The sequence below is a fragment of the Passer domesticus genome, chromosome 6 (genome assembly GCF_036417665.1).
Source record: "Passer domesticus isolate bPasDom1 chromosome 6, bPasDom1.hap1, whole genome shotgun sequence".
Lineage (NCBI taxonomy): Eukaryota > Metazoa > Chordata > Aves > Passeriformes > Passeridae > Passer > Passer domesticus.
Window position 1 is genome coordinate 16184596 of NC_087479.1, and position 17204 is coordinate 16201799.

Genomic DNA, 17204 nt, shown 5'->3' on the forward strand with positions numbered 1-17204 from the left:
ATCCTACATCTTGCTACTAAAAGGTTTAAAATACCTTTGAATAACAATAGATTCAATCATCTTGCCCACAAGTCACTAAACAACTGAATGCATCATATGCAGGGGCAAATCAATTCATCAGGTTTAGGCAATCTCTGCAAATTTTCCAACAAGCATGTATGGAAACTGAACAGGCAAAGTCTAAATTATCATCTTCTTGCTTGCAGGAAGGCACATTTACCACTGTTCCTCACTATGGGTAGATGATGTCACCCTCAGCATCGTTAATGCAGCACCTGTTATTAACATTAAACCATTCATATCATCTTGGAAAAAAAAAAAACAACAAACAATTGGCTGACAACATACATGGTAACTTGCATTCCACCTAAAGTGTTTGCTCTGCTGTACTTCAATTTACCAGCAGAGTTGCAGCAGGAGTTAATCTGACTCAGTTTCTAATGCTAGTACAATTTCTACTAGAATGTCTTCAATGTCTGTCAACTTCAAAGAATAAAGAAAACCACCAGTCTTTTCTGCCTGAAAGTATTGCCTCCCTGTAGAACAGGATTGATGCCAGGTGAATTGTCAGCAGGTTATTACAATATTTTCAGCCTACGAGGTGAGTAACCACATCTATTCTGTAAAACATCATTGACATAACAAATACAGACCTAAATACAGATAATAAAATTTCGTAACTTCACAAAAAAACAACTATAAAGGTTCTTATCAGAAATATTAGCAGAACAAAGTTTAAAACTAATTTACTGTAATTTCTTGCCCAACTAAAATCAAACCTCTCTCTATATTTTGATTTTTCACTCTGTTTTATCACTTTCTCAGCATACTACTTCCCAGGGCCTACCTCTTTGCCTTGCAATTCCCAAGACTCTCCTGTGGTTCACCATCCAAATTCAGTCTCCCTTCATTCACGTGCCTCTTTCATCTATCTGCCAACTCCAGGATGCCTGACAGGATAATCTCAGTCTTTCTACCACACAGTTACAACCCCCAAATTTCTCTATACCACCAGCTTCTGGTGACAATCTTCTATCTCCAGGTGCTTTTCACACTCTACTTCCCTGCAGCTCAGTTCTGCACTTGTAGAGTTTTGTCTGAATCCTCCTTGGACACTGGTGGTCCAAGTGAGACTGCCGAAACACCAAGTGCACAGAGATGCAGAAATTAATCCAGTTTTTTAGCACCTGTCAAGCAACCCAGAATCTCATAAAGACTGTGCTAGGCCAATCCCTGCAGTGTGGATTAATGCTCCCAGGCTGATTTACAAGGCCTTTTCAACCCACTTCCTACAACAGCAAAGTCAGGTCTGGGAGCAGCTGCACGTGATACCAAGCAAGACAGCAGCGCTTTCAGTCTCAGCTGCAGTACAAGAAATCAAAATTGCCATGGACCAAGACAGGAACATTTAAACACAGCTTTTACACCAACAGCATCATTTTCTAAGAGGAAAATGGAGCACACATCTACAAAATAGTCTAACTCTCCAGTCATAACAGAGAAGAACATATCCAAACACACAAACATTATCCCCCACTAAAGGTGTCAGACAGCAATACCATGGAGAGCTGCACGTCCAAGTCTTATTAACTTTGATTTTGAAATCCCTAATTCAGGATTTCAAATATGTCCTGAGTGAAATGTAATTCATTTCAGTTCCACACCACATCAGAGGACAACTCAGGTTAGATGGAACTTCAGGAGGTCCAAACATAATTTTTCCAGGAGCCTAAATCAAAACTGAAGTATCTGGATTTGATCCTGTCTTATATTTCCTCTTTGACCTCAGGCCAATAATTTACACAGCTGCTCTGCCTGAGAGATTTGCAGAGTTGTCTGCAGTTACAGAAAAAGAAATGTTTCACTATTACTACATTAACATCTGAGGAATGCTTAGGTAATGTGGTTTGAAATACGGGCAAATCAGATACCTGAATATTAGAACGGGGCTAATACAGGAAACTTGAGACCTTAGTCTAGCACTCCAGAGCATTCAGCCTAGATATTTCAAGTATGAACCTGTGTTCACAGATATTACATTTAGTTCTGAAGTGGCTACATTTTTAGAATTTGGATTTTTGTTTCAGGCCTGCTTCTTGGTTCCAAAGCAAAGACTTAGCTTGTAAAAGTCCTTATCCACAGTGTACTTCAACTGGACCCAAGCCAACTGCAAATAAATCTGAGTCATATGAAATAAAGATTATATTAAGTAGTGTTTTTACTAGGTTTAAGAATATACAGTAACATCAGAAAATACTTTTTAATATGTTTCATTTGCCTTTGTTTACTACATCTCGAACTGGCATTTTAGTCAGACCCTAATTTACTGTGTGTTAAACTGCTTCCAGCAAACTTGACACCTAAACCTGGCAAAATGGATAAATTACCCTGGAGTTCGTTTTCAGTTCTCAGCTCTCCAGGGGATGCTGCTGGCAGGTTGCATCAAAGCATGGAGAGATGTTTGTCTCACTTCTTTCTAGTATTTTGGATGCCAGTATTAATATGCTGCTAGAAAATGAACAGCTCAGAAAGAAGGATGATTTTTTTTCAAATTCTATGTTTAGTCAAAGCACATTTCCTACACTGGTTCACAAAAAAAAAAAAAAAACACAAACCCAGAAACAAAATAATAAACAAACAAACCAACCAACAAAAAAACCCCAACACAAAGAAAAGCCTCACCACTTTTCTCAACTAACCTCAACCACACCTACCTGCATAACCATTTAATACTCACACCCAAAGGCCATGCAAAGATGTCAGAAGCTCAATCTCAACCTAGGTGTGAGTTCTGATTTAGGAGACTTGGCAGTCACAGAAGAAAAGCTTGTTTGTCATGTGCCATCAACTACTCCACTAAAAGTGGTTTTAAATTGTCAGAAATCTATTTTCCCCTGAATCAGAAGCCATACAAATGAGATCACAATCAATGAAGTTTACCACTCTGCACCTACAGGGACAAAAGGGAGTCAGGATTCACTTGGTGAGGAGGAATAACCCAAAGCAGACCCAAAACAAATAAAACCCCACCAATATATGACAAGTGGCTACAGAAATAAGCTACATGTTAGCTAATTAGTAAGTCTTTCAACTACATAAATAAATACACATTCCCAGGACACTGCACCTATATGTTATGTGAATACTACATGCATAAAGCAACTAAGAAATTTTTTCTTAAACCTTTCTTCATTTTCATTTCCTTTTAGACCAACATGAAAATCGAGTATTTATGGCTGATAACTTTCCTGGTCTTTGAGGGCATAACACACTAGACTAACAAAGTATTTTAAATACATATGCATGCATTATCAATAAATCTATCATACTACAATAGTTGCACATATTCTATCCATCAAAGCAGAGAGGAAGTCTGACTAATATGCACGTGGGGAATACTTGCATATAGCAGAACACAATAATTGTCTCTAGTATCTCAATGAGACCATGCTCTTTCTGTGCTAGGTATTGTATGAATGTATGGTAAGAGCACATGCAGGTCATGCTGAGCTTACAAATTCAGGCTGTTCATGAAACTGAGGTTTACAATGAAATTATTAATACCACATCCTTAAAAGTGGAGGTCTGAGGCATTCACCCCTGCTACAAAATGGAAGTTTGATCTAGGGAAGATCATGAGCACATTGTTTAAAAGAAATACATATTATCACATAATTTAAAGAAAATCTACATCAGCACAAAATTATATATTCCACCAGCCTATATTACTCCAAGTTTATGCTCTTATACATTAAGGTGTCTATAAGGATTAAGAAAAAAAAGGATACATCAATCCAGCATGTTAAGAATTATGCATTTATAAGCACTGTGTTTGTTAAATACAACTTATGGAAATCAATAGTTCCTATACTGTCTTTACTACAAGTGTACAAGAAATAATGTTTTCTGCCCCTTTGGAAAATTGCTTGGAAGAGTCAGTCCTGTCTTCTCCAGTCATCATTGATTTTTGTACAAAAAAATAACAGGCTCTCGCTCTCTCTGTGGTACACTAACAAAACTGTCTAAGACTTCTATAGTTTCTCTACAATGCATGACATCTTACATGAGTCCCCAAGGTTATAACTAACAGTGTGAAATATACACAGACTTAATGACTTTGGTCCTGACTCAGAACTCACACACATGTTACTGTGAAACACACTTTACTGCAGAGGACTGATTCTTTCTCTCTCACTGCAGGTACATAAAGCATTGCTACAACGTGCCTTTTAATGCTAAACTAAAAATGCAGCATAGCTCAGGAAGAAATGTCTTCCCTCAAGTCCACAATTCACAGAACCACAGAATCACAGAATAATGAGGTTGGAAGCAACCTCTAAGATCATCGAGTCCAACCTATGTCCTGACACCTCAACTCAGAATCTAGACTATAGCACCAAGTGCCATGACCAGCCTTTTTTTAAACACACACAGAGTTGGTGATTCTACCACCTCTCTGGGAAGAGCATTCCAGTACTTTATTATTCTTTCGGTGAAAAATGTTTTCCTAATATCCAACCTATACCTTCCCTGATGTAGCTTGAGACTGTGTCCTCTGGTTCTGTCAGCTGCTGCCCAGTGGAAGAGATTGACCCCACCTGTCTACAGCCTCCCTTCAAGAAGTTGTAGAGAGCAATAAGGTCACTTCTAAGCCTCCTCTTCTCCAGGCTAAACAACCCCAGGACCTTTAAACGTTCCTCACAGGGCTTGTGTTCCAAGCCCTTCACCAGCCTTGTTGCCCTCCTCTGGACGCGCTCAAGCATCTCAACGTCCTTCCCAGACTGAGGGCCCAGAACTGAACACAACACTCAAGATGTGGTCTCACCAGCACCGAGTACAGGGGAAGAACTACCTCCCTGCTCCTGCTGGCCACACAATTCCTAATGCAGGGCAGGATGCCATTGGCCTTCTTGGCCACCAAGGCACATTGCTGGCTCATATTCAACCGGCTGTCCCAGAGGACCAGCACCCTCAGCTCTCTTTCTGCCTCTACACTATCCAGCCATGCTGTCCCAGCTTGTAGGGGATTTTTATGGCCAAAATGTAGAAAATTCATATTTACCTACTAACAGCAATAGGAGGAGCACACTTGAACCAAATCTCCACCTATTTAAAATCAGTGTAGCTCATGAACTGTCCATGGCTGACAAACCACAGACAAGAAAACCCCACTGCCTTTCTGTTTCAAGGCCACTCCCTAACTACGGTCAAAAGACAATGGAAATATATTCCCATTTCTAATTCACAGGGGGAAAAAAAATTCTACCCATATACAGGGATTACTTGAAAATATTCACAACAGCAAAAAGTCTGGATCAGTTTTTTAGCAGCCTGACATGCCCCAGTGGAGGCATGTGGTAAGAAACATCATGACACCCAGTCACCCCACCTTGTATGTGCCCTGGAAACGTTACTCGGAGTTCTGGAGGACATGGAGTCATGGGAACATTTTGAAACAAGACGCAAGCCACTGGAGCAGAGAAGCTACAAATCAGACTTTCTGGGCAGATGGCACTGCAAGCTAGCAAGCTGATGGCAGATGGAAGTGAGAGCTTGGATACAGCAAAAAAATTGGTTGCAAACTAATGAGGTATGTTAAGATGCTAGAGACAACTACCCCCTTTTCTGATCTCTCTGCTTTAAGTGAGGGTCAGGTCAACTCCTCCTCCCACAGAAATCTACCCAGAGCCATGAAGAAAAGGTAGCTTGGTTTCTTTCCAAGAGGAAGCTATCCAGAGATGGCTCAATACCAAGTAAGTAGACGATTCATAATTCAAAAATCCCAGGCTCTCATGTAATTTCTGAAGTCCAGAGCCTTCTAAATACAATCTATAAGCCCTCTAGCCTCCAGGACAATATAAAGCAGAGAAGCTTTCAACAATGGGGAAGTTTAAAGCCAGGAATGATTTTTCAATAGAAAAATGCTACAGAACATGTTAACTGTGGTGAGGATTTGGTCTCAGTCCAGACTAGAACCAAGGCTGGCTTGGTGCTCCCAAGGCTCTACCTCCTTCCTGCAGCTGACCTACAGGTCCTTTGCTGCTATGGGATAGAGACAATCTATAATTCTTCATGATTGCAGAATATTACCATCAGAAAAAATGTGGAGCACCTCTTAAGATGTTCATGATTATCATTCCTCTGACACAAAAACCCCAACTTGTCTTCTCTAGTTACATACACACACACACATGTATTTTCTTGTCCTCTTTCAGACTCCTCTGGTTCTTTTTTAAAGCAGCATTGTTGAGACTTTAGCATTTTTCCTCTTCTGATACAATGCCCCAGAAACATTATCAATGTTTGCAGAAGAACACAATACAAAATTATCTACTTCAGCAAATGAGACTGATCTAAAACAGTGTAGACTATGTGAGCTTCTAGAAGATAGCAGCTCTCACACACTTCTAACATTATTTGTAGAAGCTTACAGAGTTTTATCCCAATGTACATTACAAAGGGTGAGCCTTTTTTGCCAGTGTCATGAAGTGCAGGGATCTCATGGTCTTATAAACTTCTATAGCTGCCATTTCTAACAATTGGTATTTTTATTTTTTTCACTTACACGTAAGAAAATCAAGTGAAGTGGTAAATATATTAACCCCATTGAAAGCCTTTGGAAAAAGGGAGGTAAAGCTGAAGACTTGTGTGGGAAGCTAATGAAAAGGGACCACAGCAATAACACAAGGGATTAACAGGCTCTCAGCAAGAATCTGCATTTTTCAAGGTACTATGAAATTCTTGTATCCTAAACACACACATAAAAACATCCACACAACAAAAGAAAACTGCTATATACCATACACATAGCCATGCATTTGTACAGCCCTTCATGCCTAGAGCAGACACAGAAATTACATAGGTGAGAGCAAGTACATCTCATAGAGGAGCCCACAGGGAACCATGTGTTCGTATTCCAACTGAAAATCCACACTCTCACCAATCTTCTATCCAATCTCTGCCAAGTCTCTTGACCTTTCCTGGGTCTTCCCTCTCTGCAGTCATGTGATTACACAAGCTACATTCCCACAGTGATGAGCTGTATTACTTGCTCCTTTTTGATGGCTGTTCCATCATTGCTATCTTCTTGTTACATGACAAATCTCAGTCCCTGGCTACCAGACAAGAATTAAAATAATAAATAGAAAAATAGCAAGTCAACACTCCATACATTAAAAAACAAAACAACAAAAGACAAAGCCAACAAAGAACACTACCCCAAATCTACAGAAGTTGTGACTGAGCAATAACAATAATGGGCTCTTATGGACCCACTCCTGTCCCACAAACACGAACTTCAGCTATTTTCAGATGTTCTCTTTATTTGCAGCTTAGATCTAGTCACTCCTACAGCATCTCAATTCCCCCTTCAGCTGCAGAAGATACACAGTGATAAGCAGTACATAACTGCAGAATAACAGGAAGTGATTAAAAATGCTACAACTGCAATCCTGTGACAAATTTGATCTGTAAATCTGTGTTCTAACTGAAGAAACACTTTTTAAAAGAAAGGTTACTACCATTACTGTGACTAGAAATTATGAATTTAATGCAAGTCTTGTGATATTTTTCTTAAACTTCAGCATCTTGATGCATATTTGGGCCTCCCTTGTGTCCATCTCTTGTGGTTACAGGGAAAAGTGCACCTCAGAGACTTGAATTTCAGAAAGCACATCAAAATGACCCAGCTGTATTTATCTATTCCAATTGTTCTTAAACTAATCTTATGACTTGAGAAGAATGGAGGAAGCTGAACTATTTGTTTTAAACAATGTGGAGAAGTCAGTATTATTTCTGGAATTCCGATTCACATGCAAGCATGTTTTTGCCTTGGTCATTTTTTCATATAATTGTGAAAAGTTCTCATTCATGCTAAATGGAAGTCTCCACAAGAACTTTGACAGGTATCTTTCTGATCTAGCTTCTATAATTTTGTGGCATTCATTGCCTTGACTCCAAGTGTGCTGACAAGTATGTGCTCAGACAAGACCACATTGATGCATCCACGTATACAGAGGAAAATGAAAGAGAAGTGGGAAAGAACGGTATTTTCTGACTATTCATCAAGAATCATTATGTGTTTCCAAAAGGTCCTTTTTGTATTCTTTCTTGATTGTTAACAACTTTGACAGACAAATCAAGAGCATCATAATGGTACAGATGCAGAACACAGCAAACTGACCCACAAAGTTCTTAACAAAAGCATGGGGAAGCTCTTGGACATCAAGAGGATACAGTTAAAACTTTTGGATGCACATACTTTGAGCTATGTTCTTCCATTCCTCTCTCAGGAGTGTATAAGCACACTAGTAATCCTCAATCTATACAACTGGCACCTCAGTATCACAACAAACATGTAAGTGAGGGCAGGAACACTGCTCCAAACTCTCCTAGTGCCTGGGGCTGACAGCATCTCAAAACTCATGCTGACACTGCTGGCAAGAAGGCACACACTCCATTGCTACCCCAGGGTTTATCAAAGAGTCACATCAAACAAAAAAAATCTGAACTTCAAATTAACTTGGCTAGTGCCATTGGCAAAATGTCTCATCTCCCACACACCATAAACCACAGAGAGGCAAGGAGAGAGAGAAAGGAAATACACACTGGAAAGCCAGATGGGAAGATGAAAGCATTGTGGACTAACACTGATACTAAAATGCATCATCTATTCCTGCCCTCAATCAATTCTTTTTGCTTGGCCAAGATAGACATCCTGAAGTAAAATGGATTCCAGGGTTTCCATGCCACTTACCTCATCAACCCCCTCCACACAACATAAATTCCTACTCTGAATACACAGTTTATCACTAAACTAGCAAACCATGATTAACTGTGTAATGGTAAAGAACATAAATCACTGAGCTCAGATGTCATCTAAAACACTGCATATTTAGCTACCCATGGTTTTAAGATGAGCATACCTCTCATGACTTGTGCAATATACACACATCAGCTGGGCAGAAATGAATAATCACTGAAGGAACAAAGCTACAGAAATTGAATTGTCAGCATTAGTCTCACAATGACCCTAAACATGCCTTTATCTGAACATTACCTTTTGCCTTTGATACATAAAATCATGTCATTATGTAACACAATAAACCTCATTTCTACACAGAACAGTCCTGATTTGTTGGGTTTTTTTAAGTTTAACACTGATGTTTACATATCACTGCAGTTTGGTCATGACAAAACTATGCAATACATCTCAAAAGCTTACAGGACATTACAAAGTTTTCACATCTTACCTGGCTCTGTACAGTTCTTCTCTTCATGTGTCCCATTAGGTGATGCCATCAACCTTCTATTCCTCCATATTCCTGATACAATGCTTCTGTCTGCAACCGCTGATTCTTGGCCTATATTAAATAAAAAGACATTATGCCCACTAGCACCAGTTTTTTCCTGCATCATCCCAGCTGGACTACACGTGCCCACTAACAAGGAGCACGGACAGAGCATCAGAATACAAATGGGGCAAAATCCAAGGTATGACTGGAGCACACGCCAACAGACATGTCCTATGTTCTCCTAGCTCCAAAGGGTGCAACTAGGCACCACATCCGAGCTGTTGGCATGTTCTGGCTATCAGAGCTACTGGAACACTTGGCTGTGACCCACAGCAGGAAAATATTCTGCAGCAAGCAAATGCTGAAGCCTGTACCTGTGAAAGTCAACACTTGCAGCTCCTATAGATGAAACCAGCCCAGCTATGCTGACATGAGCAAAAATCACACTTCCATTTAGTCATCTGTACTTGCACATATTACATTACTGCTTTCATGAAAAATTAAAAATGCATATGGATATGTTCCAGTTACATTTTATTCTGAACTTTTCAGTCTTGGGTGTGCTTAATAATATCAAACCATTCATAACTCATCTAAGAATATGGAAATCACAGTGAATTCTCGTTAAGTCTTAAAAAAATAAACTTTTTTAGAAGTCAACAGAGCTTTTGCTAAAATGCATATTCCAGAAGCATTCTCAACGAAACCTGTTAAATAGAGTACAGGAGCACTTGTGAGATCATGTGCCGTACGCAATTATAATAATAAAAAAATAATAGAGCCCCTTAATTACACCACTTCCACCTCAATCTTACCCATTTCAAATGAACATATTGTAATAACAAAAATTCTTCCTTGGCCAATTTTAGAGTTTATACTGTCGTCATGTAATGCCTGTTCTCTTAGTGACTTCTGGCTGGAAAAAAGAAATTTTGTTTGGTAGTTTTTCCAGAGTAAAATATTCTGAGCCACAATTGTAAGAAATATAGACAACAGATGGTCAGTGTTTATGGATAATATGTACTGTAAATTAGCCAGATGAAAAAAAACCCTACCTGATGCAGCATACTATCAAAAATTAGGTTATGAAGGATTTAGTTGATAACCAAGGAGATTAAAAACTTTCATTAGTCATGACATTTTTCATGATAACCTAAAAAAGTTATGGAGAACAACAACTGCAACAAAAAAAATCCCTCAAGCTATGCAAACATATTCATATCCCCATTACTTGTTTCCAAGTTGAAAGTTTTAAGATGAGCAATATGCTAATATGGTCTAAGACACCAAATTCTTATATGGATGGCTTGTTGCCATCCTAGATACAGCTCAAACAAGCCAGGCAATAATTTGTGCACAAGAGCATTACAAACTATGACAAGTTCCAGCAGATTTTTCTTCCCTAAAGCACACACTTGAACTTCAGCTTTAATTTAAGCAGATGACCCATCCTAACTGTGCTGAAATGTGAGTTTCTTACATTAAATGTAGATGCTTAGTGATGGGCTTAGTCAATTTCATTCTTAAATCTTCGAGGACTGTTGGCAGCCCTACCTAGAGACCCAAGTGCTGTCCCAGCAACCTTAGATTGTGTATTTGAGGGATGTGAAGCATACTGCAGGATGAGGGCCTGAAGCTGCATACTGACAGCCCAAACCGTGCCAGCAGGCAGAGGAACACACGGGAATTAAATGGTTAATTATAAATGCATCAGTTTACCAATGCAGCACATGCACAAATGATGCAAAAGACTCTGTTACAATACTCTCTCTATAAAACGTAAGATTAGCACCGTTCCTAGTCTAAAATTCAGAATTTTCTGTCAAATCTACACCGTAACGGGGGGAGAGGTGTTGGGGGCGCGTGTGAGATTGAGAAAAGAAGCAGCTATAGCTGATGGAGGTTTACAACCTGAAGACAAAACGAAAGGCAGCCCGAAGTTGCAGAGGGGACCACAGGAGGCGGCTGGAGAGAACTCCACTCTGATGCAGCGGCAGGGGGGAAACTCCTTCGGGGCCGTTCGCAGGCACAGAGCTGCCCCGCGATGCCGATGCCCTGTCGGCTCCCGACCCGAGGGGCGCAGCTGGCTCCGCGCCGGGGAGCCCCGGACCAGCAGGCGCCAGCGGCGCAGCTTCCCCTCTGCCCGGGCAGCTTCCCCCTCTGCCCGGGCTGCGGCCGCGCATCCGCTCGGCGCGGGGCTTTCTCCCGAGGAACCCGCGCTGCCCGCACTCCGGGGCACTTCCACTGGGAGACCCCAAACGGGAGCAGCCACCGCCGCCTGACCCCGCCAAACCTCGGCAGCCCCCGGGCGGCTGCAGCCCCCGGGCCGCCCCGGCCGCCCGCCCGGCCCTGCCGGGGTCCGCCGGTCCCGCCGCCGCTGCCACTCACCCGCTCTGGAGAGCAGGCTGGACATGCACCAGGCGAAGAAGAGGATGGCGCAGATGAAGCCCAGCTGCTGCAGCAGCATCTCCCGCCTCTTGCGAACTTTCCTCAGCATAAGCAGCATGGTCTTCTGAGGGGCGAGCGGCGTCTCCTCCAGCTCCATCGGAGCGAGCGCGGGCGCCGAGGGGGCGGCCGGTGGGGTCGGTGGGAAAGCGGGGATCACTCCCGGCGGCTTCCCGCGGACGGCTCCATTTCGGTCGGGCTGCAGCGCGAAGAGAAGCCGATGCCCAGGGCCTCAGGTCGGCAGCGGCGCAGCGGAGCGAGAGGCAGGTGGCGGCGGGAGGGGAGGCGGCGGCAGCCCGGAGCGGGGGGAGGCGTCGCGCTCAGGGGCCGGGCTGAGCCCCGCGCCCCATGGCCGGCGGCGGAGGAAGCGGCGCGGCGGCGCCCCGCGCTCCTCGGGCAGCGGCCGCCTCACAGCGCGCCGCGGGCTGCGAGTCAGCGCCGAGGGACGGACACATCCATGCGGCTCCCTGCCCGCCCGGCCAAGTTTGAAGTTTATCCCTTTCCTCCCTCCCTCCCCCGCGCCAGCCGTAGGCGGCAGGTGGGCGACTCAGCCGCCGCGGTGACAGCAGCTGCCGGCGGGCTCTCAGCGCGGCGCCGGGCGGGCTCTCAACCCCGGCGGGCGGCTCGGCCCCTTCTCCCCGCCCCTCTCCCGCAACTTTCTGGGTGCTCCTCCGGCACCCATGGCAACGCGCATGTGCCCTCCCCCACCGCCGGGCCGGGGGGAAGGAATTAAGTGGCGAAATTAATCCTCTCCCCTACACGGAATGCCCGGCTCTCGGCGTCGCCCTCGGCGTCCTGCGCCGAGGGGAGCGGGCAGCGGTAGGTGCCGCCGCGCAGAGGCACGGGCCGGGGCCGGGGCCGGGGCGCCTGAGGGGCTGCAGCGCGCTGGAACGCGAGCAGCGCCCGGGGCCGGCGAGGAGCGCCGGTGGCTCGGGGCTCTTCCACCTGTCTCAGGAGATGCGTTTTAAATGGGCTTCCATGGGGAGAATGGCGCTTCTGCGCGGTTTCACTGCGGGGCGTTTAGGATGAGAAATTAATGACCCATTTTGTGGAATGGTGGTTAGTTCTAGGCTGTGCCACTGAGATTTCTTTTTTTTTTTTAACTAAATTTTTATGTTTACATTAATTAAGTGGTTACTGTTAGCCAGCGAGTCGTGGGAACTTCCTCCTACAGCACTCGCATCGGTTCTGTATTCCTCCCAGAAACGCATGAGAATGTAGACAAAACGGGATTAACTCAACTGATCTTCCTTTTGATACAACATTTGGTATACGACAGAAGGCCTTTCAGGTGGTTCCCACTGGATCATTGTGTATATTCTTCAGAACATTCAACACATATCCAGACATTGTTTGTCATGGTTTCATAATTCCAATACAAATACCCACATAAACAAATAATCACAAATAAAATATCACCAATTCTCTGTTTTCCCATTGTTCAAATGTGTTTTCTAGTTTTGCTTGTGAATTCTGTCCACTATAGTAAGATGCAGAAGCACAATGCTCAGGATGCTCTGGTACACACTGCATGTGAAATTGCTCTGGATTCATGCTGAAGACTGCCAATTGTCTCAAGTGCAAAAGGCATTACTCAAGCTGGAGAGCCAAAAAGGAGCAGTGGTGTTGGCACTGTTGCTTCTTTACATGCGTGTAGCTGCAGAAACTTGTGTTTCTTAACTGTCCAAGCTCCATGGGCAGCTAGGCTCTGGTGGGCTTTTGACTTTCTGATTTACGTTAAAGCAGGAAAATGTGTCAGAAGAATGGCACTGAGATATGCTCCAGTCTCCTCTCTTTCATTCCCTTTATAGCTGCTGAGAGAGAAACAGTAACTGTGAGAGCTCTTGCCTACTACACAAAAAGGTAATGGAGAAGATTGCAAATCAGGTTGTGTCTCTTGATTTCTCTCCATGGCCAGATAGGAAATCTCAAAGTTGAACCCAGAACAGTGAAAGCGATCCCTGACCAAAAGAATTTACAGGCTAATTAGACACAGAGGCAGTAGAAGTTGGATAAAGGCAACAGAAGGTCTTTAGATTGGCACCTTTATTTACAATGGACTTGTTTTTTTCATTGAAGATCTTTAAGCTCCAGTGATGGTGTTGGTTGGCCATGTCAGTAGAGATGCCACTTTATAGCCTGTCAGCTGTTGTAATAGATGGGAGCTAATTCTTCACATGGCTTTCCATCACCTCTTTTCTGGGATTAAAGCCTTGCCATCCACTCAAAGTGACAATGCAAATATTAGTTTGCCATGCCCTTTTTGTGTGTTTAATGAGAGTTGCAGTGCTGAGAAGGCTGTAGTTTTCTGTGTGAAGATTTTATCTAGCAATAGAAGGATGGTGACACTGGATGAGACGGCAGCGATTTCTTTGGTTTTCAGTAAAATAAATTTATAATCTGCTTAGATTAATAGAATCATTAAGGTTGTAAAAGGCCTGTAAGATCATCAGTTCTAACCATTAACCAGCAATGACATATTCACCACTAAACCATGTAGCCAAGTGCCACGTCTACGCATCTTTTGAACACTTCAGGATTGGTGGTTCCACCACTTCCCAGGGCAGCTTGTTCCAATGTCTGACCATTCTTCACTTATAAGGGCTTCAAAGAGGCTGTTCTAATGGCTGTGTCTCTTCCCACAACTGATGAAAGTTGCTTGTGATTTTTATGTTTACTGTGTTTATTTACTTATTTACTCTTTACACTGAAGATATTTTCAAAGCCATGGCACCCCTGATCTGAAGAGGTAGCGATATTAAGACATGCAATGACAAGTTTGCAACAACTGAGGTAAATTTGTGTATGGAGTTGTGTCTGGAGTTGAGGCTGTCATTCACAAATATTCCATATATGTCTCAATGTGTTGTTTACCATTGTTACAGATCCTGTGTTCACATGTGATGGATTTTCATTAATTCTGTCAGATCCTATGAACATCACATGGATCAAACAAAAGCACATGGTTAGTAACAGGAATGCAGTTATAATATTGCCTGTTTTGACACAGAGCTTTTTCCTTTTTTTGGCTGTTATAAAGTTGTTTGTTTTAAAGTTAACAGTTAGTGACTGTACAAACCCTGTGGCCTTCCCTGAAAGCAAGAACCACTGAAAGCAAGAAACCACTGAAAGCAAGAACAAGAACCAAAACAGTGAGGAGTGCCTTTGTGAATTCCTTACAGAGGAGAAATCTGCTACCCATGAAAGCAGTTCTCAGTGTGATGGTGTGTGTCTCTCCCTTTCCTGTGTACACAAATGAGGCAGATCAAAGTTCAGACAGTACTAATCTCCTAATCATACAAGCTTCTGATTAGCATTTTTAATCAGTCTGGTAATCACAGGGCAGCCTCAAAGTTGTTCTTGAGTACTAAACTTTCAGAACAGGATTCCAAATCACTTATTTTGCTGAGGGTTTTTTAAGAAATGTGTCAGGTAACTCTTTGTGTAGGATGTCTCAAAGGGAAAAGGTGTGCTGCAGAATTCAGCTCCAGTTACCTCTCACCAGGAGGGTCTGTTTGAGTACATTTGAGCCGTTCACATGGGAGTTGTTACTGGAACAATGTCCAGTACTGGGACTTTCATCTGATTTAAGACATCCATGCTGTGTATGAAGGTACAGTGACACAGTGTTGGGGAGCAAAAAAGAAGCCAATATTTTCTGCATAGGGTGACTTTAGAGAAATTTGTGTTTATTTTTTAAATCTTAAATTATTCCTATCTCTTTCTGCAAGAGGAACAACCGTATATAAATTCAGTGAAGCCTTCCATTAATAGTCTCAAAAAAAAAAGAGTAAGACACACATGGTTTTCTGAGTGATGCTTTCACAGTGAGTGGTTTGGTGATACTTCAGATGTTCTGTTTCCAGTATAATCAGAACAAAATGTTTTCCAGACTAGGTCTAGGATTGCTGAAAGAATTACGTTTTGAAAATTAAAGGTATTTGAGAAACACTGTCAAAACAAAGTGTAGAGGAAGAAAATATTAAATAGCGCTTGCCTTTAAGACAAACACAAGAAACAAATCTTTCTTATTGCTGTGTTTATCATTGTGATAATTTAACTTTTGTGTATGTCCCACGCCAAAATGTCTCAGTAGAAGCACATACTAATGTTAGTTTCATTTAGCACTGCCAAATGTGCTTGTTTTTCATCTCAAGCACAATTAGTATCTTGAACTGAGAAACAGCCAAAAAGCTTTGAATTAGGGAAGTGTCTCACAGGAGATCCATGAAAGCAGCTCATCTGAGAAGAAAATATTGATACTCCTGAGAGTTGAAGGAGAAGTATGTTTGGATTAATTTTCTATGGCACCCCCTAAAAGGAGCAGAAAAAGCAGCAGCATGGCATGGTTGCTGGAAGCTGAGGCCCTGTTAGTTGGCCATGAAGACTGTTCCAGCGTGGAAGAGCTGGGAAGCTCTGTGTGAGTAGAAGGTGATTGTTCATGGCAGGTACCCAGCCAGCCCTAGGAGCCTCTTCAAGTCTGACTTTTCTGGCTGATACAACTGGCATCCCAGTATTGACCCCTCTGTCCCATCCGCAAGGTCAAGAGGTAATATCAAAGAAAAGCCAATGATGTTTCCTTAAAAAGGACCCCAAAATCTCCCATAAGCCATAAAAATTTAACTGAGAGGAAAGGCATTGGTGAGAAAAGACTGGGATCCTGCCTTTGTTAGCTGGCCCAGGTGGTTCATATAAGGGAACCACGGAGAGAACCTTAGCTTGGGACTGTCCATAATCACCTGACTGTCAAGGAAAAAGCAATCCTGTGTTTCTTTAGGACCAAGTCCCTGGCAAAGGAGGACACACAAATATGACTTTACAACTTGGAGAAAGCAAATCAATACTTAAGTGTTGAACTGTAACTGCAGGCACCCTGCCTCCTTAGGTGTATATATATATCCAGTGTTCTTTAAGCACTGGTAAAAGGTGCTTTGCTGAACCATACTTGAAATTTAGAAAGCAGATCCATTGTTGGCATCAGCACTGTGGGTTCAGCCAGAGCCTCTGTCCAGGGCTGGGACCACAATATTACAGAGAAGCTCCAGCTGTAGTACTCAGGACTTGTCCATGTGCTGACAACTTCCATGTCTTTCTATGCACTCTCAGATTTTTGTGTCCCAGTTCTAGTGGAGAGTTGCCACTTGTGTCATCACATAGTACTTTAGCATGCTTCAGAAGCAGGAGTATTCCTTAATAAGGAGTTATTTCTATAGTTTAACTCAGACCTTTGTTTTGCTTTCAAGGCTGTAAATAACTGAATTGTGAGCTGAAATTTAGATGCTATGAAGAAGTCAGTCTCACATTGTAACATGGAACCACATTTTCCTTTCACTTACCCAACTCCCTTGTGTTTTATGTCATGCAGTTTTCCTACTGCTGTTTTCTCTTTAATAATCTTGGGTAATGCTACTTTATATTTCTGATGAGCATCTGTGGTTACACCCCACATTCAACACTAAACTAGGA

The 17204-nt window shown here is 42.6% G+C and overlaps 1 protein-coding gene across 3 annotated transcripts in view; it reads right to left on the bottom strand.

Moving 5' to 3' along the window:
* SLC24A4 (solute carrier family 24 member 4) overlaps positions 1-12333 on the bottom strand; it is an 87856-nt gene extending 75523 nt beyond the window's left edge. Inside the window, exons 1-2 of one of the 3 annotated variants that reach the window (XM_064423540.1) lie at positions 11682-12326; positions 9252-9362 (exon numbers count right to left, since the gene is read on the bottom strand). In XM_064423540.1, coding sequence (XP_064279610.1) covers positions 9252-9362; positions 11682-11838 — 268 coding nt within the window. In that variant the 5' untranslated portion in view covers positions 11839-12326. Of the gene's footprint in view, positions 1-9251; positions 9363-11681 lie in introns of all 3 variants that reach the window. The other 2 variants (XM_064423541.1, XM_064423542.1) reach the window with 2 other exon arrangements.
* Positions 12334-17204: the final 4871 nt, after the last annotated feature.